Genomic DNA, 27905 nt, shown 5'->3' with positions numbered 1-27905 from the left:
AACCATCCAATCCATAGTGCAACCGTCTAAGCGCCGAGGCCATCAACGCTCTTATGATAGCACGGGATTTTTGTTGTTCAGGTCGTCACCATGTTGAAAAAGCGCCATGATTGTGACGAGGATACGCTGGCGGAAGGGTAATTGGGTACAAATAGTTCCAACTAATCGTATAATTCAAAATTGCGACAGATTTTTCTTGATATATCGTACTTATATAGCTCGGTGATATAATAGATAATGTTCGCAGTTGATTTTAATATTTGAATGGCTTTCTCAAAAATGTTTTTAGAATCGAGGTCAACAGGGTCAAAAGAAATAGTCTTTGGCGCCAATGATTTCAGCAATGGCGAATTTGAATTAAGATTTGAGTCGATTCTTTTGGAGTCGGAAGTGTGCATGCACAAGACAATCGTATTTATATAGCTCCTTGCACGTGATTTGAAGGGACAATTTGGGTGTGGGATTTAGGTGACCAGAAGGATGATATGTAATTTGAATCTGTCCGCCTGCTCATCACTGTAGTTACAAACTAAATGCTCAATGAATTTATCGCCAACTTGTCAAACCGTTCTTTATAGTGCTCGAACACCTGGAATCAGTATGTACTTCAGCTTGAAAAGTTCGGGTGAAGGGGTTTTCTTCGTGATAATATTCATAATGGTATAAGAGTGCCGGCGAATCTAGGAACTGGAAGAAGAGGGTGTGTGCTCTGCATTTATTATCGAAATCACTGGAAAGGTGCAGTTCCAAAATTTCATAAGTGGTCAATTTAAAAAAGTTTACATCAATTAGGAGCCGTGCGTCTGGTGCACCCGCTTGGATCTGCGCCTGATCAACGTACATAAATGATTAATAACAAGAAATTTTTTAAAAAACACGAAAAGATAGTTTCGCCGGGGTTCGAACCTGTGACCATCCAATCCGTAGTGCACCGTCTAACCGCCGAGGCCATCAAGGCTTTAATGATATCACGCGAGTTTTGTTGTTCAGGTCGTCGCCATGTTGAAAAAGCGCCATGATTGTGACGAGGATACGCTGGCGGAAGGGTAATTGGGTACAAATAGTTCCAACTAATCGTATGATTCAATATTGCGACAGATTTTTCTTGATATATCGTATTTATATAGCTCGGTGATATAATAGATAATGTTCGTAGTTGATCTTAATGTTTGAATGGCTTTCTCAAAAACATTTTTAGAATCGAGGTCAACAGGGTCAAAAGAAATAGTCTTTGGCGCCAATGATTTCAGCAATGGCGAATTTGAATTAAGATTCGGTCGATTTTTTTTGGAGTCGGAAGTGTGCATGCACAAGGCAATCGTATTTATATAGCTCCGTGCACGTGATTTGAAGGGACAATTTGGGTGTGGGATTTAGGTGACCAGAAGGATGATATGTAATTTGAATCTGTCCGCCTGCTCATCACTATAGTTACAAACTAAATGCTCATCACTAATAATGAATTTAGCGCCGACTTGTCAAACCATTCTCTGGAGTGCTCGAACACCTGGAATCCGTGTGTACATGTGTACTTCAGCTTGAAAAGTTCGGGTGAAGGGGTTTTCTTCGTGATAATATTCATAATGGTATAAGAGTGCCGGCGAATCTAGGAACTGGAAGAAGAGGGAGCGTGCTCTGCATTTCTTATCGAAATTCCTGGAAAGTTGTTTTCCAAAATTTTAAAGTGGTCAATTTAAAAAGTTTACATCAATTAGGAGCCGTGCATCTGGTGCACCCGCTTGGATACGCGCCTGATAAACGTACATAAATGATTAATAACAAGAAATTTTTCAAATAAACACGAAAATATATATTCGCCGGGGTTCGAACTTGTGACCATCCAATCCATAGTCCAACCGTCTAACCGCCGAGGCCATCAAGGCTTTAATGATAGCACGCGAGTTTTGTTGTTCAGGTCGCCGCCATGTTGAAAAAGCGTCATGATTGTGACGAGGATACGCTGGCGGAAGGGTAATTGGGTGCAAATAGTTCCAACTAATCGTATAATTCAATATTGCGACAGATTTTTCTTGATATATCGTATTTATATAACTCGGTGATATAATAGATAATGTTCGTAATTCATTTTAATGTTTGAATGGCTTTCTCAAAAATGTTTTTAGAAGCGAGGTCAACAAGGTCAAAAGAAATAGTCTTTGGCGCCAATGATTTCAGCAATGGCGAATTTGAATTAAGATTCGAGTCGATTCTTTTGGAGTCGGAAGTGTGCATGGACAAGGCAATCGTATTTATATAGCTCCTTGCACGTGATTTGAAGGGACAATTTGGGTGTGGGATTTAGGTGACCAGAAGGATGATATGTAATTTGAATCTGTCCGCCTGCTCATCACTGTAGTTACAAACTAAATGCTCATCACTAATAATGAATTTAGCGCCGACTTGTCGTGATAATATTCATAATGGTATAAGAGTGCCGGCGAATCTAGGAACTGGAAGAAGAGGGAGCCGCTCTGCATTTCTTATCAAAATTCCTGGACAGGTGTGTTCCAAAATTTCATCAGTGGTCAATTTAAAAAAGTTTACATTAATTAGGAGCCGTGCGTCTGGTGCACCCGCTTGAATCTGCGCCTGGTAAACGTATTAATAACACGAAATTTTTCAAAAAAACACGAAAAAATAGCTTCGCCGGGGTTCGAACCCGTGACCATCCAATCCATAGTGCAACCGTCTAACCGCCGAGGCCATCAAGGCTTTAATGATAGCACGCGAGTTTTGTTGTTCAGGTCGTCGCCATGTTGAAAAAGCGCCATGATTGTGACGAGGATACGCTGGCGGAAGGGTAATTGGGTGCAAATAGTTCCAACTAATCGTATAATTCAATATTGCGACAGATTTTTCTTGATATATCGTATTTATATAACTCGGTGATATAATAGATAATGTTCGTAATTCATTTTAATGTTTGAATGGCTTTCTCAAAAATGTTTTTAGAAGCGAGGTCAACAAGGTCAAAAGAAATAGTCTTTGGCGCCAATGATTTCAGCAATGGCGAATTTATATTAAGATTCGAGTCGATTCTTTTAGAGTGGGAAGTGTGCATGCACAAGGCAATCGTATTTATATAGCTCCTTGCACGTGATTTGAAGGGACAATTTGGGTGTGGGATTTAGGTGACCAGAAGGATGATATGTAATTTGAATCTGTCCGCCTGCTCATCACTGTAGTTACAAACTAAATGCTCATCACTAATATAATAATGAATTTAGCGCCGACTTGTCAAACCTTTCTCTGGAATCAGTGTGTACTTCAGCTTGAAAAGTTCGGGTGAAGGGGTTTTCTTCGTGATAATATTCATAATGGTATAAGAGTGCCGGCGAATCTAGGAACTGGAAGAAGAGGGAGCGTGCTATGCATTTCTGATCAAAATTCCTGGACAGGTGTGTTCTAAAATTTCATCAGTTGTCAATTTAAAAAAAATTTACATCAATTGGGAGCCGTGCGTCTGGTGCACCCGCTTGGATACGCGCCTGATAAACGTACATAAATGATTAATAACAAGAAATTTTTAAAAAAAACACGAAAAAATAGTTTCGCCGGGGTTCGAACCGTGACCATCCAATCCATAGTGCAACCGTCTAACCGATCTACCCAAGATCGTCATTGAGTCGGCCAAGTTTGTACACAAGAACTACCAACCAGAAATGAACACCTGCATGGGGGTAATAATTCTACCAGGAACTTTTCTGCACAGTGGATGGAAGCATGATCGAGTACGTCAGGTACGAGACAGCTTCAACATCACCCTGTTAGAGGTTACTCCCGATGCTTTGTTCCTGCTACAGACATGCAGAATTTGATTCTTCGAAGCGGCCGATGAGACAACCTGGTATCTGCTTCACAAATACCATCTTCCAAAGTTCCTGTGAAGAGCTACCCTTCCAAAGAAAGAAAAAAATAGGTCCTTCTAAGGACCAAAAAGGCCTTTCTAAAGGTCACCCCAAATATTTAAAAAGAGATGAATCGTACCGATGCAAACCTGTAGTAGTATGGCCTTTGGCACTTCAAAATTTGGTTTTTCCTGCTGCTCTGATTGAAGCGCCCTCTTTTATCCATATGAAAACTATTTTTCAACAAATTTTCCGCTGATTAAAGCGCCCTCTTTTATCCATTTGAGAACTATCTTTTGAATTTCCCGCCTAGAATCTATTTTTAGACGAATCCTCCTCGCGAGTCCTCCTCAATCGGGACCATTAACAACATGCCCAACTACTGTGGTTGGTCTAATCATAGTCAAAACGTGTATTTATGTAATTGCGAAACTCATTTTGCTGTTTAGTGCGAATTGCTTCTTGTGCAGTTTCAACGGAATTTGGATCATTTCGATACAGCCGAGGGCAGAAAAGAGGGCTTTTTTCAAAATACTGAAATTTATGCAATTAGAAAAGCAACGTCAAAGGCCACTAAACTTACCAAAATGTCGCTCCACTGGAATCTTATATGACTCACTGACAGGACATTCCATCGATCTTGAGAAACTAACTCAGCATGAGATGTTAACGAGACAAGTAGGATCGTATTGGGTTGTCAGTTTCTAGAAATTCGAATCTGGACAATACTAGGTATCATGTTGGATGATATAAAGATGCAACATTATAGGGGTCATACCCTGTAATGGGTTTTATGTGAATCATTAAATTAGATATCCATTAATCATGACATCCATAGCATGATGGATACCAGATATCCAGACGTTGTTTACAATTACATAACGATTTTCTGATACCCCCACTGGTAAGAACCTGAAAAAGGACATTTTGAAGTTGTGCAAGAATAACCACCCTGTGGTGCCATCTATGAATTATACTTAATACAATACTCAGACACTACAAATTAGGAGTTGCAGTATCGGTGTCTAAAAAACAATAACTATATTATTACAGACAAATATCAATATCGCCAGGGTACGTCTGATCGCAATACCTTCCTTCCGAGACACACTTTTTTTGCAATTGTGTATTCCCGACACCAAAATGTATTCAGGGTTGGAGTTACTTCTTTGAAGGAGGAAGAAGAGGAAGAAGAAGAAGAAGAAGAAGAAGAAGGAAAATACTAGGAAAAAACTTACACGGTAACCACTGACCATGCATCGATGATAGGAAAACCTTATGTTGAACAGGCACAAGAACTGGGCCCGCTTGTTCAAAACACGTTTCGTCACTTAAATGTACGCTGGCGTTGGCTCAACTTGGCGTCATCTCATTAAGTTAAGTCCATTAGATCAGAAATAACGCCAAATTAAATTAACGCCAGCGTTAGTGACAAAACCAGTTTCGAACAACCAGGTCCTGTAACTAAAAATTTGATAATTTGATATTTTCTTTTTTCTACATATCTATATTTTCTATCGTGTCTTTTTAGGACTGTGATTTGAAATACCTCCCCAACATCGAATGCGGCTTATACAATGATACTCACCTCAAAGACTGGTCGGATGCAGAAAATGTGATACAGCGCCTTCCAGTGTGCAAGACAGGGTTCGAACAAGGTAATAAAGCTGGGTTCAGTGGGGAAGGTCCAACTGTAATGTTATTTTAGTGTGTTCGTCTGCAATGAGTGTTTCCCCTAATTTGTTTGGAAACGCTGCAGTAAGATAGATTGTCACGTTTTGTCATTCGCTTGAACGTTATTTTGCGTCACGGAAGATTAATGATTGCCTGATTAATTTGTTTGGGTCGTGCGTTACTTGCAGGGCGGTGGTTGGTGCCGTGTGGTCGTTGTGATGATGCCAGTAGCTGTGACTGGACGGTTGGACTGTGGCAGCCCTTCTCCTGCAGGCATCCAACGAAACCACGCGACGAAATTAGAGAGGAGTTCGCTGGAAAAACAGTAAGATACGATTTTTCAACAATCTATTGCTGGACAATAGATGTACATGTAGCTACATAAAAATTGCAACAGCGGAAAGGTGCCAATGAGGAATGCGGAAGCACACATGTTCTCCATCTATGTAATCCATTTAGAAACAATATGCAGTTGATCATGTCATTTCTTGAAAGCAAAATATGTAAAAACATGTTACTTATTTCCAACATGTTACAACATTGAGTTTCCACGTCTTCTCTCCCCGTCAACTTTTTACCCGATGCCATGGACGTACCAACCAATATTCTGAAAAAAAGAGGTTCGATTGGAGCTGTCTCCGGAATGTTAAAGCGTGCATTACAATAGTTGATGGTCACGACTTCGGGCATTCCAAAGCCTCAAGGCCTGAACTCACTGTCGCGTTTTTACGCGGCGTTCGACGTTGCGTTAAAACGCCGCGATTAGCGCCACAATGGTATCCATTGAATTCCATAGATGTGTTCCCACTTGGGCGAAGCGACAAAATACCTTGTTTTTGACGCGGCGTTCCACGCGCTCGGGCAAAAGTACGTTGCAAAATTAGCAACCGAAGCGTATTATCGCCGCGAATTATAACATCATCGTGGGGTCTCGTGATATAAATTGTAAGGTTGACAGAGGTTTAAATTGTGATAGGCATTTGTCACTGCAGTGCCGGTACATGTGTGCAGTTAGGAATTGTCTCCCAAACCCATTGGCACCATGTCTTCAGACCTGATAGAGAGATTGATAATTCAAATCAAAAAACATCCTTCGATTTATGACACATCCTTGTCAGAATATAAAGATGTTGACAAGAAGGAAGGTATCTGAAGAAAAATTGCCTGCGCTTTCGTTTTCTTTTCGCATACAGGTACGATACCATGATTTCGGCAAAATCCGAATCCGAGTCAGACATTGTTGCAACACGTCTGTGCCAGCTGTTTGGTATGGAAAGTCTATACCCTTGTCTGCACCCTTTCACCGCCAGCGATTATAAGCTTCAGTGAGAACAGGTTACGAAATCTCTGTCGCAACGTTTTCCCGTCGCGTGAAATCACAGCGTTTTTTCCAAGGCGAACGCGACAGTGAGTTCAGGCCTTTAGAGTATCAGATGAAACGGATCGGCCTCCAAAATTTACGATAACACCCTTGCCTCAATACGGAGGTGCTGAGTTTGGTTTTTTATTCATCTCATTTAACCTATTTGTGGTTTTCTGTATCAGATTCTGTTCCTGGGCGACTCCACCAACCGAGGTATGATGCATTACATGATCGAGCAGCTCAACATAACTCTGACAGAATGGGACAAAACACATGACATAAAGATCTACAACAATGTTAATAGAGGGCGTACTAGGTTTACATTTGCATACTATCCCCAGTTTTGGCTTGCCAATGAAAAGAGACCGAACTTTGAAGAAGCTCTCGAACAACTTATAGCTAAGTAAGTCTACAGAACATTGTCGATGTCGCTGTATGTAGATTCACCAAACTATGATCGCTTTAAGATCAAACTGAAATGCCATGACTGTTAGAACTTGGCTACTGTCGACGCGCCACGGGAAAAGCCCTGCAGTCATGCCATAAACAGCAGCTGATCGACTGAAATAAAGTATACTCAGCCTTAATCATGTCTAAGTAGCATAAGCATGATAACACAATGATGTGTTGGTGCAATTAAAATCGGAATTCTCTCCAGAACTCATTAAACAGACTTCTTAAACTTATTAGCATATTTTTGTGTACAGAAACATATGTTTGCATGTATATATGTCGTTTTTTTTTTCCTTCAGATCCGAGCCCCTTCAAAACAATTCCAATACAGTGCTGGTGGTCGGTGGTGTCCAGTGGTTGACCAGCAATCACATCAAGTCCTTGGCCGCGACATTAGACAAGTTGGGACTGTCTGGTGTCCGTGTCATGATCAAATCATTCGGGGCAGGGTTTCACCAGCCAGTCGATGGTATGAGAAGCTTGTTACTGGTAAGCAGGTCAAGGCCCACGCAGGAGGAACAAGGCGATGAAAGGACGCCTGCTAAAGCATGCGAGGGCATAGCTGATACAAAAAAGATGTATACATGTATTGATCGACGGCTATACGCCGGTCGAAAAGCGTCAATTTCCGTAGATTTATTTGGGTTGCATGGGTTCACATTATGTTGCGGGCTAGAGATGTGGCCAGCTTGGGCGAAAATGATATTTTCTGTTCCTTCAATCCATGACCGTACGTCCTTCTGCGGATGTTCTCACCTATAGTAAGATGTTCAACCAGGGATAGTATTTCGATGGTTTCGTCCTGCATACTGATTTCGCGTATGATCGATACCGCTAGTGCGAATCGTACGACGGGGACACACGTACTTCATTTGGCCGGAACTGATGAATATACCGGCCCTGGCCACCTAAATCCCACACCCAAGTTGTCCCTTTAGAGAGATCCAGTCATGAGAACAGAATCCTTATTTGAATTAGCTGATTGTAGTAGTTTGGAGATGAACTGTTATGCCTATCACTTGCTTGAGTCTGAAATGTTATCTGAATTGTTACTTAAAGCATGAGATCACCTACTTGTTTGGTCGTTGAAACTACTCAGGTGTCTCTCAAGGAAAGCTTCATCTACAATATGGTTTTGACTTGGCCATTCACAACTTAGATCACCTTGACCTCGATGCTCGTTTTTACGTTTCAGAGTGAGTTTACGGTGCTAAATAGGGTGAATACTGCTCTAGTCCAGACTGCATCCAGCCATAACTATGATGTGATAGACACTTTTCCGATTACCATGTCAAGGTTCAAGGACTTCATGCAAGGAAAATGTGCTTGCCACTTCCATAAGATTCGAGAGCTGACTGATGAAGGGTTCCTCATTCCAGAGGGCATGCGTGTTGGTACGACAACCGGGAGATATCACGTTGAAGGAGAAATAAACAAACTCTGTTCAGAGATGTTGATCAATAGTATATGTTCAGAGAATAGGTGACGAAATCGAAAATAAGAGTATTTTTATTCGTAGGAATATCAATTAGAAAAAGGAGATCGGTTTTACGATTGACGATTTTCGCCAAATTGAGTACCAGGCCGCCGCATATCAAAATGTGCGAGGTGGTAGTTCAACCATGGGCTGGGCAATAGGACTTCCACAGCTGCAGCTTGGTGAGGCGGATGAACCGACAGGGCTTGTAGCTTGTAAATGCAAAGTACTTGGGCATCTAAATCGATCATAAACAAAAATGATTATTACACTCGAAAAGTTTATTAGTAAAAATAACCAGAGTGAATTCTGGAAGTTCATTTTGCACACTGTGAAATTAGTGAAATAGTATTGAATATAACCAGTAAATAGCTGTTTTTGGTCAAAAAAGGAGTAAATAACTACCATTAAAATTAATTTGAAATTGTTAAAACAACACATTTCACAGTCGGTGCTATAGGATAATCAGAATAGTCTATGAAATAGTTATTTCCACTAATCAATTTGAAGAGGGTAAGGTTGTGAGAGGAAAAGATTTGAAAATAGCAAATAAAGTTATCATGCATACAGTACCATACCGAAAAAACAAAACAAAACACAAGAAACGGAATTTAAAAAAGGTACAACATTGGCGATTCATAGTTTTACCTCATGCGCAGTGAACACGTGTATAACGCGTATAATTCTGTTCTGTATCCGGTTGAGACAATTCATTGTACTCCTCCACGTACAACCAGCTTCGGCTTAGAAGAATGTCAGAACACACGCATAATTCGTGTATTTTTATTGTTAAGAGCGGTGTACGCGTTGGGGTGTAATACAGGTCGTCCTCGTGAATACCGGTATCGGGTGACATTTTGAAGAGGCCTCTTGGGGTGCCATATATTGCATGTATTATAACTGGCTATTTATACTCCATGAACTCCGTGTTAATGTTTTTGTATGCACAGGTCGTCACAGTCATTGGCTGAAGATCTGTAAGCCTCACCAGCGGGTATTTCTAATGTTTTGTTAGTCAATGGGTGATATGAATAAAGACTAGCAAATGCTTTTACTTCAATTGTGTACAGAAAGACCTAGTGTAAATGTACATGGAGTTTTAGATAAAAGCATTTGCTAGTCTTTATTCATATCACCCAATGTTTCAGGGCGGTATGGGGAGCGGCGCTTTGCATATTGTGCATGACAAGTCACAATAAAGGGACCAGAGCCGACTTTCATTATCAGAGAGGATAGGCTACCGGTGTACAAGGGGACATCCCGTATATACTATACTGTATCAGCTTACATTGTGTGGAAGACGTTTGACTGTCGATGTCAGCCAAAAATATTTTATAATGAAACAGTTTTGATATACAATGCAATTTAAAAAGTCTCTACGGGGGATAGCTACATGTATTTCATTGAATCATTATGTTTTTATTTGTACAAGAATAACTACTGTTTTATAGATAACACCGTGATGTTTCTTTTGTTAAAGACATTATTTTGAGTGAAAAGTTATCTTTTGTGAGTTTCCGGTAATTCGATAGACCAACGAGGCTTTAGTTATTTAAGTTGCTGGGGAGCTCTTCATCTCGAAGTAGACCATATAATAAGCCGACATTCGGCATGTTTCTCTCCGTGGCCGGCAATATTCATATAACGTCCCTATACAACAGGAGATTCCCACCGATGGGTGCTTAGAAATCCATGAAACTAGTTTTACATATTCCCAAGCAGACTCGACCACAAAATGATATGAGTCGAAACATGATATTGTGCCGTTTACATGCACTTTAAGCTCCAGGGATACCAGTATCAAGAACTACTACATTTGTGGGCCACCAAAGGCTATGAATAGTAGTGATGGTTGCTCCCTATGAATGTTGATAAATTCGTTCAAACATTTTGGGAAAGTTCTGTTTAAAACTGTTTACTCGGAAATATACATGTATAATTTGCACTACAACGACACGGAATAACATAAAATTTGCTTTGTACCGCAGTGAAGAAATAAATAGAAGAATTTTCCAGACGTCTATTTATTGTAAGGTATCAACATACACAATGATAACCAATTTAATCAAACATTTCGAAGAATGCGAACTTTATGTGACTCCGATACTTTTCATATGGTATCGTTGTGCCAGGGCGTCCTATCCGTAAAGGCAACACGTGTTGTCTTTTGGAATTGCGCAGTTTTCAACATTATGTTCGCAAACATGGCCTGGGAGGCATTCGGAAGTCTTTGAACAGGCAAACCAGAGCGATTTCCACCTGAAACATTGATGGAAAGATGAATTAATTCTTCTTGATTATGTACACTCTTAAAGTGGGTCTAGGCAGGAGCAGAGGGGTAAAACTGGCCATTATTGGGTGACTTATAAGCTCAGTAAGGGCAAAATGTCATATTTGGTTCACCGCTACATGAATAGTGAATAGTTTTGACGTACTTTGAGATGCGAGAGGTCCCTCTTGGCGACTTTGTGTAACTTTATCTTGCCTGCCTAGCTGCTACCTATAGTGTCCCTTTAAAGCTTACATAAAAGAGTGTGCGCGCAAACGGCACATAAAAGCGGTGTAACGTGCATATACAATTTCTAGCGGTATACCTGTTCCCTTATCCGGTTAACACTTAATGTGAATATACATTAAGAAGTACAAAGATATTTGATAGTCTTAAACAGTTCATTTCTATTTACAACGGAACTGTCCCTGTTATCTCTCCAGAACATCAGGTCACGAATCACACCAGCAGTTACGCAGATGTGAATTTCTGTTTATCTGATAAAGGGTTTCAGTGATACGCCGGTATTTATTTACAAGCAAGTTTTCACTTAGTGAATACGCTTTAAAGTCTATTCCGGTGCGTAATAGCTCAAAAATATGTTGCTTTCATAAATTGAGATCGTCGTGGTTCCATAACTTATTGGACGCAAAGAGCGGATTGCAATGCTTTTCATCGTAAGACGCACCGCGCCCTATTTTGATTCCGGCAGTGTTCCACAATCCCGACCGCCTATTTGTCGTCAAGGATTCATACGCAGCCTTTGGTGCATACTTAGTGCAAAATTCCGGATGACCGCTCCAACCATTGCAACTAGAGCCACTCGTCACAAAGCGTTGATGAGATTTTGGATCGAATTTGCAACGGACACTAAAATGATGTTGGTATTAATCGCAAAAAGTTTATAAGTTTTACTCACCCTCTTTTCTTGAGCGCCTGCGTTTGAAAGTCGCTTTCCATTTCTGAAAATATTTTTACAGTTTCTAATTCATGCGTGGGATCAATATCATAAGCGTTGTATTAATCAAACTAGATTCACAAAGTGTAAAAATACTATTAATACTATGTCATCCACCTGGGGTACAGCACTAGTTCGGCTTAACTTACTTCCGTTACCCCATGCAGGCCATAAAGAGAAATAACATGTAAAATGATTGCATTCTTTTTGGGACCTTCGGTACTTTCGATCGTGTAAAACCCGTGCAATGTTAATCCGATGCTACCCCAGCAAGAAGTAATACGTTAGAAATGCCTTTTATGAGCATGCAGATGAGCCATCCGGCGAAAGTATGCGATCACGTGAAAGAAAACGCTTGGGGTAGAATGACCCGTGGCACACTCCAGCCGGCAGATGAGGTGGAACAAAACGCCAGGGGGTTGGATGGCCCATGGCATACTCCAGCCGGCGGAAGTATGACGTGGTACAAGCCGCTGGGGGTTGGATGACCCATGGCACACTCCAGCCGGCGGAAGAATGAGGCGGTACCAGGCGGTACCACCTGGTTTCAAAAGTTACTAACGGTCGATGGCCGCCGCAGAAACGTACGGTTACACACTGGAAATTTGATTTGATTTTTGAATATACGGTTTCACTCGACAGTATGGATAGGTTTCATTATCATCAACCTTATTTTCATAAATTTTGAATTTATTCTGTATATATGGGGTAAAATGATGAAGTTTCAGTTCAAGAGCCTAAATAATGTGGAATCATGGGTCAAAATGAACCAGTCACGGCCTAAAAGTCAATTCACGGATCAAAATTGTCAAATCTCCCAAATCCTGAAATGATCATGGTCAACCCAGGTACAACGAAAATATGCCATCAAATAAAAGTGAAGAAACACGTGTCATTAAATATTAATGGACCTCTTTTAATTAATGTATACGAACATGTCCTCTTTCTGCGGTGGTCCTTTATATGGTTACATTCAGGGTCTACTTACCAGAAGTTAGGCTTTGAACAACCAATGTAATGAGGACTGCAACAACGAGACACTTCATCTTGAGCTGAAAAAAGGACCATTATTTTTTGAGTGCAACACAGACTTGTCCGTGGTGCAACACACTTGCATATTTTTAGTGCGCAACCCCCTATACCGAAGTACATGTACATGCTATGTAAAAGGTCTACGCCGTTCGATGAAAATTTGAAATTTGTTATTGAATTTGAAAAGTTTCAGATGTGTGAATGCAAACTCATCGTAGATTTAACATTGCCGTTGTGGCTTAAAACTACAGACACCAGTAATTACAACTCTGAAAATATTTTATTTTGAAATAATGTTATATATATTTATAGGCACTGAGTTGTGCTGCTTTCAATGTACATTTTACTCTATTATGGGGACCGGCTGCGAGTCATGTGCCAAAGGTCGGTCCACATAAAACATTGTCCCCAAATCGCTTTATAACCTCATGAACGATGTAGAGCCAAAATATTCCGAATTGTCCACATAAAATTTCTGTTGTTCCACGTAGTTCCAGAAGATGCCTATCCCAATGCAGTGGCGGCATCTATGATTGACCTATTTACGGTGAAACCGAAGAGCGCCAATGACGTCACACGCAAAAATGGAGGGAAATTATGAGCGCCAGCGTGTCATATCATTGCCAGTGTTTCTGCGCTATGGATTCGTTCGCGGACATTTTTCCAACACAAATAAAATAAATAAGGTAAGTTTTCTTTGATTTTCTTTTGATTCCCAACTGAAATGGTGTCACTGAAGTTCTTTACCTCATTTCTTCTTCAAAGCCATTTTTCAATAGGCCTTCAATACGCTGGTTGTGGTAGCTGAGAGTTTAGGACAACACTCGGGTAAACCGCAATGCCAGGCTTAAAATTGTAGTAAAGAAAATTGTACTTGGCTTTGACTTAGTCCTACAAAGTAGAGGATCTATTAGACCATAATCAAACAGGCTCACGACACTGCAGTTCTTTGATATACAGGCTTATATTCAAGGTAGGCCGACATAGGAAGTAAGGGGGGGGGGGGGCGGGAGTTAATTAAAATGCATCATCCTGCCCAATTGAAATGTGATTATATGCACTGCTTGGTGGTTCCCAAAGAATCATTCCGATTAAAACCGAGTTCTGGTACTAATAAATCGGAAGCTAATCGCTGATAGTGTCACAAACATTTAAACTGTTGTGCTTGAAGGTCCTATGTCTTTTGATATAAGTCTGTCACATAAATAGGTAAGGCTGCAGAACAGGTGCCACATAACGCATGTTATATCGGCAATATGGCTGTGTGGTCCTCATCAACCATTTTCACTCCTTTATGTTGAACTCCGACATTGTTTTGTTTTTTCGTGATAGTGTTGTTGATCACTCAAAACAATTTCATTTGTAAAGAACAATTTAAAACGGCGTTAGCCTACAGTTGTGATTGAGCTTGCATTACTTAAATACCCTTAGACTACCGAGCCTACTTATACCGCGTGCACCTTGACCGCCGAGGTTTTGCATCGTATCAATTTTTTAGGGCCACCAGATATATGACATCAAAGCACATGGAATGAGTTTTCTTTAATTTAGCATGTTGACAATACTTCCGCTCGAAACTTGCCCTCACTGGTCCAATTTCTCTATTTCTAAGTATGCTATGGTCCAAATAAGCATGCTCATTAATGGAAAAACCTTCCGTATAGCTTCACTGTAATTAACCTTTCTTAGTAAATTTGCCCTCAAGCTGCTGCTTAAAATGAAATTGCACATGAGTTTCTGACCAGTTGGAACTTTTCAACGAAAAAAAAACGAATTTTTTATCTTCCCAACGATCATTTTCGGTTGTTCAAATGTGTCTTTTGGCCATTTTCTTTGAAATACGTCAGAAGCTAATCGCAGATTTCCTCGGCCTGACATTAAACGAATTACTGTGCTTGACGAAGGTCCTATGTCTTTCAATATAAGTCTGTCACATAAATAGGTAAGACTGTAGAACAGGAGCCACATAACGCATATGGCAAGCCGTTCGTCCAATAATTTAGAAAACCTAGTTTTATTGAAGAAAACCTGGTTTTCTTCTTAAAAAACATAGTTTTCATGAAAACCATGTTTTCTTTCACGAAACTAGGTTTTCTTCGAAGAAGCATAGGTTGATTTTTAAAAAACTAGTTTTCTTTTAAAAAACCTGGTTTTTGAACAAGATAACTTGGTTTTTTTAATCAACCTATGCTTTTTCGAAGAAAACCTAGTTTCATGGAAGAAAACATGGTTTTCTTGAAGAAAACTACGTTATATGCAATTCTTTTTCAAAACCAAGTTTTTAATGAAAAAGACCAGGTTATTTTTCATAACCTAGTCTTTTTACCTCGTCCCTGTTTGGCCTGAGCATGGCAGGGGAGAGGTTGGATTTTGCTTACCCGGGTTAGCAACCCGGGCTACGGATTTACGCTTACTCTGCATGCGCAGTGAGCTCGTCGATCGCACATGTTGAATGCATGACAGGATGATTTTGACAGGAGAGATCGAATGTCACAATCAATAGTAAGTTTTCTTTCTCACTTTGTGCTCGTTTTTTTTTCCTTTCCAAATAAAGAGACAGCTGCCGCAGGACATTGTCAATTTCCCTGTAGAATGTACCCAGGGTGGCTTTAGAAGCCCTCTCAGCACGATTCGGAATGGCCTGAACAACAAAGGAAGTTTCCAAAACAGTCAACAAGATGGTCAAAACCGCTAGGACAGTAAATGTTCCAAAAGTACAAATACGCAATGAAGCGGAATGCATGGTATGTACTTGACGATGATTTTTGAGCTAATGATTCAACAATTATGACAACGATGATCGCTGTAGAAGTCATGAAATAGATGCAAAAGAATATTTTCGTGCGTGAGAAGGAAGAATTCTTTCGTGAGAAGGAAAGGAACAGACGTACCAAAGGCCGCACAACCCGGGTAAACTACGGTGGATCGCCAATCTCGCCCCAAAGGTCACGCGCGTGCTGAGGGGACGGGGTAAAAAGACTGGGTTGTTTCGAAACCAGGTTTTCTTCTTTCGAAACTACGTTTTCTTGTTAAAAAACATGGTTTTCTTTGTTTTCTTCAACGAAACTATAGGTTATTTTGGAAGAAAACCAGGTTTTTATGATAAAAACATGGTTGTTTTAATTATTAGTCAAATGGCTGGATAAAAACATAGTTTTTTTCTTTTTTCGAAACTTGGTTTTGAAGAGAAATCATGGAACCTACACTTTATGCAAAAAGAATAAGTTATTTTTTAAAAAACCTAGTTTCATGGAAGAAAACCTGGTTTTCTTCAATAAAACATAGTTTTCTTCAAGAAAACCATGTTTTCTTGTTAAAAAACTTAGTTTCATTGAAAAAAAACTAGGTTTTCTTGAAGAAAACTATGTTTTTTAAGAAGAAAACCATGTTTTTTTCAAAAAAACTAGGTTTTCTTAATTATTGCACGAACGGCTTGCCATAAACGCATGTTATATTCGACCATTTTCACTCGTTAATGTGGAACTTGTTGTATTTCTTATGACAGTTATGTTGACTGTCTAGCTTTTGTATTTCAAAATGATTGCCTTTGTTGAAGCGCAATTTGAATAGATTCACCGTGCTTGTAATACACAATTAATTTTCTCCTACAAATACCCAGAATACCGAACTTATTTAAACACATTTTCATCGCATGACAGGAATAGTCTTACCCCAATATATAGTGGTCGTGTATATCTCGCAGAAAAGCTCTCAAAAATCTTGCTGTCCTATCGACCATTGCCATTTTCCATTATGATATCACACGCCAGCAGTAATGAAAAATAACCTGAAATCGCACTCCTTTCGAAGCATACACTTTTTTATTTGCAGATTGAGTTCTTGGTATTGTGTATCCCCCCATGTCAATAATGGAGCATCTAACTGAAGCACGACATGCTATCATTTTCTCGTGCCCAGCAGCTTTTGCAACAGCTTTAATTTTTTGTTATAACATAGAGGATATCGACATAGAGGAAGCACATAGTGAAGGATTGTTTGTCATTTTCTTCCACGATGTACTTCAATTCCTCAATACCGTAACATATCTGTGTGGTTTGCCGAATGTTTCCTTTGCTGCTTCAGTTAAATATTTGAACTAAAAGGTAACTAGCGTCTTACTCATCTGAGAACAAATGGTTCCAAATACTTAGTTAGTAACTTATAGTTTCAACATTTTTGTCCAGTTCCTTTCGTGGGTTAATTTGCACATTATACATTAAAACTAAGATGGAGCAGAGACTTTCAAAGGCTGTGTATCTTTGTTTCAATTAAGGAACATAGAGCAAGGACCAGTCTGATGTGGGCGTTTTGTGGTTTCTGCATCTCTAAGATGAGTTCGGTTTACTCTTTTTCTTAATTTTTTTCTTTCTGTGGTCGGGAAAACTGGATATTTCTCCGGGCGGTGGTCGCCAAACGAAATTATGAGCTAAACAGCTACTTGATGGTAGTCTAATCTTGACATGACACAGCTGCTCCTAGGTCATAAAGACTCAAATCGATTGTTTATCGGAAGTAGCTCTTTTTACCTGGCGGTGGTTCCTCTTATTTTTGAAGTATACCAAACTTGAGATAATAGACACTTTCAGCAACCTATGTCATGTACGCGAAACAACTATCGGACGCCCATCAACTTATTATTTTAGTAGACGAATTTTCGCAAAGCCCCCGAACCACGAACGCGAACGCCAATCCATTGTTCTACATCGCAATGAGAACACGAACAAATGTTATTGAAACCCCCCCCCCCCCCCCCCCCAAATGAATGACATTTTTTAGTGTAATAATCATGAATACGCAGGTATTAGATCATCTAATAATGGCTTTGAAGGAAAGACTTGAAAAGTGGCTTTTCGGTACATTTCACTAACATAATACTGAGGCCGGGTGACTTATAAAACGATAGTTACATCCTTTGAATAAAAGTGTAATTATCCCAATATCAGCGTTGCATGACCATTACTATGCCGAAAAGGTTACTCGTAACTAGATGATGTATTTGATATGTAAATTGATGACGATAATAATAACAATACTACACGATGGCAATGGTAAAATTAGCAATATAGACAGTCCACAAAACGCCCTTTGGCTTCTCAAACTTGACCTTGAAACGTGTGTGCATATACTCTATCCCGGAACTATAAAGGCGGACACAGACTACCATCTATCTAAAGTGTTTTAATTGATACCATCCCTTCAGGCAACTTCCATAGCAGTGTGTCTGGTCCACAAACCTTTCTTTGCAAAGTAATTTGATACCGGGGAGGTACTCTGCCAAGTGTTGGCCGCTGAGGGAGACTGCTCTATTCTCACCAAGCAATTTGTTTATCTTGGCCTGTTGTTGACAGGTGTGTTGGTATCTAAACTGAGTTGGTCAATGGTAATGACCTCAAAATAGGTCTATTTCTGGTGTTTTGAGTGATACCAGATTGCATTCCTGTGTCTGAAGATGCTGTGTAGTGGGCATTTGGTCAGTAGTATCTTGTATACTGAATAGAAGAGGAGCTCTGGCAGATACTTGTAACATATCTACGGCGGAAACCTTCAAATTCATAGAGCTGGTACAGGATCGACCAGGGATATGTCACGTCTAAAGAATACAAGTACAAGCATATCAAATCCCTAAATAAAATCGAAATTGCCCTTCTCTTCCTCTGGACAAGCACTGTCAGCATATCAACAGTAGCCATCTTTGTATTTTCCCTCAAGAATAATCAAGGTCAAGGGGATTTCATTCTTGGGTAGCCCACCGCAGATGCATGGATTCAATTAAAATAGAGAGTTAGATGTTTGAACAACTTAAACGGATGAGTTTGGTACCACAAACCTCCGCTAGGCGCTAGCGCATCAGCGCCTAGTTGGGGTTTGTGGATACCACGTCTACTGCGCAAACCATGTGCGCATACCATGAACGTAGTTTTGCTTGGATGGAAACAATGACTTTTGGAAGTGATTGGATGCAAACAATCAGAGTTCGCGTTTTCATGGTTTGAAAAAATGTTGCTGGGATGCAAATAATCAACATTAGATGAGTACAATTAGATTGTATACAAATAATTTCGTGCATACTTTCATGATTTGAAACAATCAGTTTGTTAAAGTGATGGTTTGGAAATAATGATTTTGTGCGTGATTGTTTATCATCCAATGCAATGGACAATTTCCTGGTTTGAGAAACCATGACTTTTTTAATTTTGATTATTTAACAAACCATCATTTCGAGACAGTTTGATTATTTGAAACCACGGATATTCAGAAAATGTATTATTTGAAAACAATGAAGTTACGTTGTTTGATTGGATGAATATAATCAAAAGAGAGCAAATTCATTGTTTGAAACAATATCGATAGGAACAGTAAATGGTTTGAATACAATTGGAATAAGCAAATTTATGGTTTGGAAATAATCTTAACTTCGTTCACTCATTTATTTCGATATAATTTGCTTATTTCAAATAATTTCGTCAAATAATTTAATTCCCACATGGCGCCTCATAATACACAAGGCCGAAATTCTATTTCGTCGAAGAACTGAATACATGGCATGTCGAGCAGTTGAAAATCTGTTACGTCATGTCGTTACATTTACTAAAGGGGAAAACGTCCTGAATCACTGTCCAGCTTGACTCATGTTTACTTGGGGGAGGGGGGGGGGGGGGGCTGGATCATGTAGATCAACATTTTCCGAGCACCCCTCAACAATAAGGAAAAATAAGTTCCCCCGCCAACCGTGCGCAAGTTCAAATTGGGACAGATCAGGTACCTGGTAACACTGGGTCGATCGTTGTTGGTGACAGCGAATCCGGATACGCGGAGCTGGACCTTAGCACTCATAGTTTGACAAGTATTAATCATTCGCTAATTGAAGCTGTCCTTGTCTTATCACCTCCTCTTAACCGCGTTAAGTGGAGTGACGTTTCTCTGGCGTTGCTAAGGGATGGTTCTGCTGAAATATCGTGATCGTCTCAACGAAAAGCCACGTTGACAATTGTTCTAGTTAAAAGTTTTACTTGGATTAAGGGAAAGAGATAACATCTCTAAGGATATTTAACATAACCTATAGAGATTACGTGCATGTTGTGCTTTTAAACAACCGGAGAATCAAGACGTTCTCGAGAAATGCCGAGCCGCTAATTTTCCTATTTTATTTGAATAATCATTGATGAAAGTTGATCATTAATGAAAGTTGTTGGTATTGTCTAAAATATTATGTGACGGCGCAGAGCGCGTAAATTCACATGAGCACTCGGGCAACGGTAAGTTTCATGCGCCACGGCCGTGTGAGCGTTAAAAACTAAATTAAAGGAATCTACAATTTTTAATCGAAGCAAAAATTGAAAAAGCATCGATTAAAAAAACTCTTTTTCTCGGATGCTGGTTTACAAAGTGAAAAAACGGCCATCAAACGGTGCCCGGCTACCCACTCGAGAACAGTACAGAAGGGTCTTTTTAGGCAAAATAGTGACCTCTTTGGAGTAAAATAAAATACGTTTTTTGCTATATCAGTGTATATTGCGGAAATTTTTCTTTTTCAAAGAAGCCTTCTACAGAATGGTCAGGAATGTCGCAAAATTCGTTTGAACTTATGAGATGTTTATCATCAAAAGTTGTATAATACATTCGATATCATCATATAAACTGACACCTTAAGGACATTAGAATACGGGGAGGGAGCTTCCTATATGAGAGGGCATGGCATTCTATTTCACCGCGGGGCATCGTTAGATTTTGAACCGTCGCAGAATTTTTAAATGTCCTAGGATAGAATTTCCGGGGAACAAAGGATTATATTATGTGCTTTGATCTCTGAGCTACGGTCATGGCCTCTATAGAATCATATAATCCGACAGAATACAATAGGGTCTGACTCTTTTTCCAGGGGGGCATTTTCTAGTTCTACACCGGTCGTGCCTTTCGGTGCCTATTTGGGTTTTTTATTGGGCAAAGCGGATTTTTTATTACGAAATCGCTTACTTGTCATTTCACCCAAATGTAGACATGGGATATAAGTCCTGGGTCAGGCACAAGAATGTTTTTGATAATAAATAAGTGGTAATGTCTTTGTTGGAGTTGAGAATGGTGTCAGCGTTTGCATGGGAACTTTTAATTTTGCTTCTTTTCGATAACAACTTCCTGTTGCTATCAGATATATTCCCGCCAAACAAATTGTCATAAATGTGGGCAGAACTGAATGGCAAAAATCTCCGCGTTATGTAGAGGGGCCTATGACGTAAATGCGTGTCTACCATTGGCGCATAGGCGGCCTCCAGTCTGGAAAAGCACTGCGGTGAGTGGCTGCGTCCCCATAATTACCATATCCGGAAATTATAAAGATCAGCAAACCGTCATCACCAACGACATTTGACGGATTTTACATCAAAGGTATACTCTACACGGCACGCCGGTGTAACATCTGTGGTTGTTTCCCATGTGTCAGTGTTTCCAAACAATAGGCAGCTAGAGAGACCATGACTTTTCAATAGGGGGGATACACAGAAAAACTCGTCAATCTATTTTTGAGCGTTCCCAAACAATGAGGGGAAACACTCAAAAACAGAAACACTCAAAAACATTTCACCGGTAACAAAGGCTTCACAGTCTTCAACCCTTTGTCAAGCCTGTGTTGACTGGCGTGTCCGTATAGCGTATACCTCGATGTCGACCCAGTCAAAAAAGTTCATGTCCATATGACATTAAACTCTTCGGTAAGCCTAGCCCAACAAATTACTCTTTATGTCCAGCATGCGAAGATTATTGTACATTATTTGCGTTGTTACTCAGCGCGCCATGCGGGTTTTCTGCGTTCAGTGAATGGCGTGGGGAAAGATTAGCAAACCGTGCAAACATGTTAGTTACATTTTACCCGTCTTGCTTAGTTAATATTGAGTGTTTTCAGGTGTTTGCTAATGTAGTTATCATATTATAGCGACACCGTTTTGTGTTGGCACTTTTAATTCTATTCTACGTTTATCTATGATCACTAATGCATGTCATCATTCATTGCAATTGATGGATTTTTTGTTGATAATTTCAGGACAATGGAAAAGAGAAGACACCGCGGATCAAAAAAATCGACCATCGTAGACAACTTCGCAAATGCGGAGGACCCAACTGGTTTTCAGAAAGTGTTTATTGATGAATATATTGGTTAGTGACGGGCTGCTTCCTGCTGCATGTTTTCTATGCGACCGGTCCACACAAATCATTCGGCCAGGAGTAGTTTTTCCAATGCTGGATGTCTCTCTGGTGCTAGACTTTTGAAGCCAACCTCTCTGGCTTTCAGAAGTTCACCGATTAAGAAGACATTTGCCTTTTGGAAAAAACTTTACAGAGCTGAACCCAGTGGAAATGGTCAGTTACAAATATTTACAATGAAAGAAATGCATCAGTTCTTACTGTCACAGGCGTAAGGAATTAAACTTAAATAAAACCTTTGCTCTAGAATGCTATGTGTAAGGGAATACTCAGGCATTTTGCAAGGTATTATTTGGGAATTATTAACCAAACGTTTTCCGGATGCTGTGTTGCTTTGGTGCTAGGCTTTTGAAGCCACACATGCTGGCTTTAAACGTCCACCTTTGGAGGGAACACAGAGCCAGAAAAACGCCTGGTTTCTTTCTGGAAGATGGCCATAACAACTTTCTGGTTACTTAACGAGAACCACAGTACCATAGCGCAAAAACAGGTTAATTTACGTTAAATATCGCTCATGGTCACATTCAATGCATGCCTTAATCATTTTGATGGAGATTTTGATGGTTTGATTATTATGTAGAGGACTGAAATGTGAAGAAAAAATTGTCTATGACTGAACGGTAAATAGCATTGTAAAAAGTATGCAGCAAAATGTCATAACGTAGCTTACAATAAAACGAGGTAATTTTATCATTCATTGTAGCCCATGAGCCACACATTATTGATGAAGATAAACGAAAACGCCCGAAAAGGTCTTGCAAAAATGCACGTTACCGTCGCAACCTGAAAGTTCGGCAGCGTCATGTATGTGCTCTTGAACAATCGAACTGTATTCTTAACAGGAAATTGAAAATTCAACAACAACAGAATGATAGAGACAATGAAAACGCCCTTTGTTGATTCACAAAAACGTTCGTCTGCTGTTCAGTCCTCAAAATGTCAGTTGCATAAGACTCTGAGATTCAGCACAAGATCATATATTTGTCCTGATTCAGGAAATCCTCATGAAATTAGTCGTCAGAAGGCAGAATTCACTTACCTTTTTAAAAAATGCTACTGCACTACGCTTGGAGTCCAACGACTGAAATGGTTGTTGGTTCGGGCAAGGTTTAATATTTGTAGCCAGGTCTGGTAGGGCTTATTCTGGATGTGCGTCGGGTTATTGAGCACAAAGCTCTCATGAATGCTTGGAAATTCTGCTTCGTCACTGCACTGGTTTCAAAATTCCATTGATACTCGACTTCAACTTCAACCTGTTACTCCTACTCACTTGATATTTTTCAAGTGGTAAGGATAGGTATGCACTCAAGATGACAGGGCCCGGATTTGAGAAGCCAGTGTTGTATTCTGGACGAACTGGCATGGATTTAGAACTAGAATTCCTCACATTTGTGATGGACTCTATGATTTAGAATAGCATAGTGCACGCCTCTGGAACTTTATCCTTAATCTCTTTAAGGATCCTAGGGTTCATTTCGTCAACCGGGATTCTTGTCTGGTTTATTCAAGTTCGTAAGTCTTGCTTACTTCCTCTACCTTGAAAACCATATCATTAATTTCCCCCAGGTTGTGCGGTTTGGACATTGGCATGTTGGACAATTCTTCCTTCGTGAAAACACGATTATGCGTTTTTAATCTCTTAGGTCCAGAGGAGATTCACCAAATTAATAACAGGAATAAGGGATCTTACGTATACAGTGAAAGGCTAGAGGCACTAGATCTCTTCAGCCTCAGACATAGGAGAGAGGTGATTTGATAAGCTTGTTCCAAATATTACATGATCAGAAACGGATTTGGCGAACCATCTGTGTGGCGGCGACGCATTACTCTATGTATATAGGATCATGTATTTAAAGACAGACGACGTATCTGTACTCTGATATTTCCTTTGATTATGCCCCCGCTAAAGTGGGGGCATTATGTACTTGGGTGGTTTCCGGCCGCCGCCGCCGCGTCCGCGTCCGCCGCACTGAATTCCAGACTATAACTCAAGAACCCCTTGCTCGGCTGACTTGAAATTTTTAGGGGGTGTAGGCCTAGTGTGTCAAAGGGTCCCTATTGTTTTTTTGCGCGTTCCAAAATCCAATATGGCCGCCAGCCGCCATCTTAGATTTTCGCATTCCGCTCGTTTACTAGAGAACCAGAGGTCCAACAGTCTTCAAACTTTTGTGGTGTGATGGTCTATGGTAGGGGAGGTTCCCTATCGATTTTGGGCCCGACCCGAGATCAAAGATGGCCGCCAGCCACCATCTTAGATTTTCGCATTCCGCTCGTTAACTGGAGAACCGGAGGTCCAACAGTCTTCAAACTTTTGTGGCGTAATGGTCTATGGTAGGGGAGGTTCCTTATCGATTTTGGGCCCGACCCGAAATCAAAGATGGCCGCCAGCCACCATCTTAGATTTTGGCATTCCGCTCGTTAACTGGAGAACCAGAGGTCCAACAGTCTTCAAACTTTTGTGGTGTAATGGTCTATGGTAGGGGAGGTTCCCTATCGATTTTGGGCCAGACCCGAAATCAAAGATGGCCACCAGGTCCCCGACTTGGTGATTTGTATTCCGCCCCGTAAATTAAGAACCAAGTGAGTGACAGACCTGGAGCTTATGTGGTGTGATGAGGTTGTGTAGGGGAGGTTCCCTGTCGATTTTGGGCCTGACCCAAAATTCAATATGGCTGCCAGCAGCCAACTTAGATATTGGTATTCCGATTGTTAACTGAAGAACTAGAGGTTTGACACACTTCAAACTTTTGTAGTGCAATGGTCATTCAGGGGATGCTCTCTATCAATTTTGGGCGTGTTCCAAAATCCAATATGGCTGCCAGCAGCCAACTTAGATTTTGGTATTCCGATTGTTAACTGAAGAACTAGAGGTTTGACACACTTCAAACTTTTGTGGTGTGAGCGGGGGCATACATTCGCAATTTGCCCCAATTGCGTTATATATTTCCAGTTAATCATGCATTGCGTGAAAGATATTGTAAAACATCATCAACTTCAGGGTAGGATTCATATCATTCAGCGGTTTACAACGCAGCTGGACTCTCTGACCGGGGCAATCCATTGCGTCATCATAATTTGGTCTCCTTATGGACTGCCACAAATAGAGCGGGAATTCGTGCAACTAAACGATTAGCCAATGGACAATGCTGCATCTCTCCTATGGTTTAGATGGTACACGCACGCACTGCGCTGTATCGTTAGTTGACGTACAATGTACCTGTGAATAAACATCAAACAACACGATTAAATGCACAAATATTTGTACTATAAAATCTCAGGTTACATCAGCTAACTGGGAATAAGACTACTTTATTTGTGCTCATGTAAAGATTGAATTTAACTGTTTTGTGCGGAGCATGCTCTGGAAATATAGCCTGGTTCCTTGGCCAATTCAATGCGCAGAATACAACTGCGCAACTATACGCCATTACCCGGGCTTTTGAATCGTCAAAAAATCAGTCAAATGTGCCTGTAGCACCAACTGGCAGTGAAAACTATGGCAAGCCAAAGCGGAATTTATTCAAGACCGTGGAATTACTATTCAAGAAGTTAAATATATGTTCAAGACCAAAATATGTTCAATCCTGAATCAAATATTGTCAACCTTGAATCAAATATTGTCAACCTTGAATCAAATATTGTCAACCTTGAACAAAATATATTCAACCTTGAACAAAATATATTCAAGACTCACGTGACCATATTCAAGACGCACGTGACCACAAAAATTGATGACGTGGTTGCTCATGTTTTGATGCTTTACGGACTTTCCCGAACCCGCGTCCGGACTTTCCCGAACCCATGGTACTTGTGTTGCGTTTCGGAGCTCGAATTGTTCGCACGAGGTTTTGACACATGGTTGTACACGTACCTAGCCGCCTACACCTGACATGTACTGTAATCCTACACATCATGACATGGATGCCGAGTGAATGTCAGAGTCGATACATGTTTCACAGACATATCAGGCAAATTATAGGTTCAAAATGCGCAATGCCTGTCGTGAAACAGAACGCATCGGAAGTACCACAGATTCTACGCTCTACGTCATCAATTTTGTGGTCACGTGCGTCTTGAATATGGTCACGTGAGTCTTGAATATATTTTGTTCAAGGTTGAATATATTTTGTTCAAGGTTGGACATATTTTATTCAAGGTTGAACATATTTTATTCAAGGTTGAACATATTTTATTCAAGGTTGAAAACATTTGATTCAAGGTTGAACATATTTTAGTCTTGAACATATATTTCCTTCTTGAACTTATATTTAACTTCTTGAATGGTAATTCTAAAGTCTTGAATAAATTCCGCTTTGGCTTGCCATAGAAAACTAAACTTATTCCATAACAAGTCAAAATGAAAAATTATTAAAAAATATTCGGCCAGATTTGAAAACAGTATTTCCTCTGTGGACCAAGGTATAAAGGAAAGAAGTTAAAACTTCCCGATGACCTCATTCGCCGAATGTAGGTCGGATCGCGCTGATTTTTGGTTTCTGAGTTCCCCTTGGGCTACTCCTAATTAAGCAGCGTCAACAAAGTGCCCAGGTCTTACGGTTACAAAATGCCCAAAAGTGACACGGATGGAAGGAAGGAAGGACAGACACCATTCCCTTAGTAATATTGCTAGCTTCGCTGACTTTGTCAGCTGAGCTAAAAATGAAGCCTGTATGTGCCATAGTATTAGAGACATTTTAAAAAAACGTAATTATGGCGGCCATCTTGAAATCCAAGATGGCGAACATTTTACGGAATTTTCAGTGGGTCCACTGGATTCGTCACACCCAAAAACCTAGGATATGCCACAAAAAGCAAGTCCGTGTCATCCATAGTATTTGAGATATTCAAGAAAAACGCAAATCATGGCGGCCATCTTGAAATCCAATATGGTGGCCATTTTATGAAATTTTTCGTTGGTTCCATTCGATTCGTCATACCTGAAAACCTAGGGTAAGGCATGAAATTATACCTGCAATAGTGTCAGATATATTCAGGGAGAAAGCCCAAAATATGGCGGCCATTTTGAAATTCAAGATGGCTGCCACTAGGGGGCATTTCACGTTGGGGTCTTAATCGATTAGTGATCCTTAGGGGTCCAGTCATCTATATGCCAAATTTCATGTCTCCATCGATAACCAGTATGTATATATGGGGTGACAAATAATAATATTATAGGCCCTCACGGTGACGGCCATCTTGGAATCCAGTATGGCGGCAATATTACGGCATTTCCACTGGTTCCGTTGAATTCGCCATACCTGAAAGCGTACGGTGAGCCGTCAAAATTATACCCGTACGTGCAATAGATTCCGAGATATTGCAGGAAACTGGCCAAAAATGGCGGCCATATTGGATTTCAAGATGGCGACCGCCAAATGGCGTAAAAAATTAGGGTCTTAATCGATAAATGACCCCTAGGGGCTGTTCTACCACCACAGAATTACTGTTGTTCCCTTTCCCTTTCCAATTTCTCAACCTCCTTCTTCCCATATATCGCTGCATTTTCCAGTTCTCTCATAAAGAGTTTGTGCTGAAGTGGGCAAATACATCGACACGTTTTCACGCACTCAATCGTACTGTCACTGGTGGCAGTCACGCCACTGGCTGTTTGGTTGCTGGGACGGTTGCTTTTCCCC

General features: G+C 40.3%; 1 protein-coding gene and 1 long non-coding RNA gene across 4 annotated transcripts in view; one reads left to right on the top strand and one right to left on the bottom strand.

The window, feature by feature from the left end:
• The window catches only part of LOC135491392 (cadherin-like and PC-esterase domain-containing protein 1), an 84932-nt gene extending 74141 nt beyond the window's left edge, over nt 1-10791 (top strand). For 2 of the 3 annotated variants that reach the window (XM_064777236.1, XM_064777237.1), the window contains exons 5-9: nt 5380-5506; nt 5711-5847; nt 7068-7288; nt 7638-7827; nt 8534-10791. In XM_064777236.1, coding sequence (XP_064633306.1) covers nt 5380-5506; nt 5711-5847; nt 7068-7288; nt 7638-7827; nt 8534-8824 — 966 coding nt within the window. In that variant the 3' untranslated portion in view covers nt 8825-10791. The remainder of the gene's footprint in view (nt 1-5379; nt 5507-5710; nt 5848-7067; nt 7289-7637; nt 7828-8533) is intronic. The other variant, XM_064777235.1, reaches the window with a different exon arrangement.
• Nucleotides 10792-10823: 32 nt separating this feature from the next.
• LOC135491393 (uncharacterized) lies at nt 10824-23398 on the bottom strand. The gene is made up of 4 exons (XR_010447812.1): nt 23309-23398; nt 13031-13094; nt 12004-12046; nt 10824-11074 (listed from the first exon to the last, which is right to left on the bottom strand). It is a non-coding gene; the product is annotated as an uncharacterized LOC135491393 (long non-coding RNA).
• Nucleotides 23399-27905: the final 4507 nt, after the last annotated feature.

Source organism: Lineus longissimus, chromosome 7 (assembly GCF_910592395.1).
Source record: "Lineus longissimus chromosome 7, tnLinLong1.2, whole genome shotgun sequence".
Classification (NCBI taxonomy): Eukaryota; Metazoa; Nemertea; class Pilidiophora; order Heteronemertea; family Lineidae; genus Lineus; species Lineus longissimus.
This window is presented reverse-complemented; position numbering and strand designations above follow the sequence as displayed.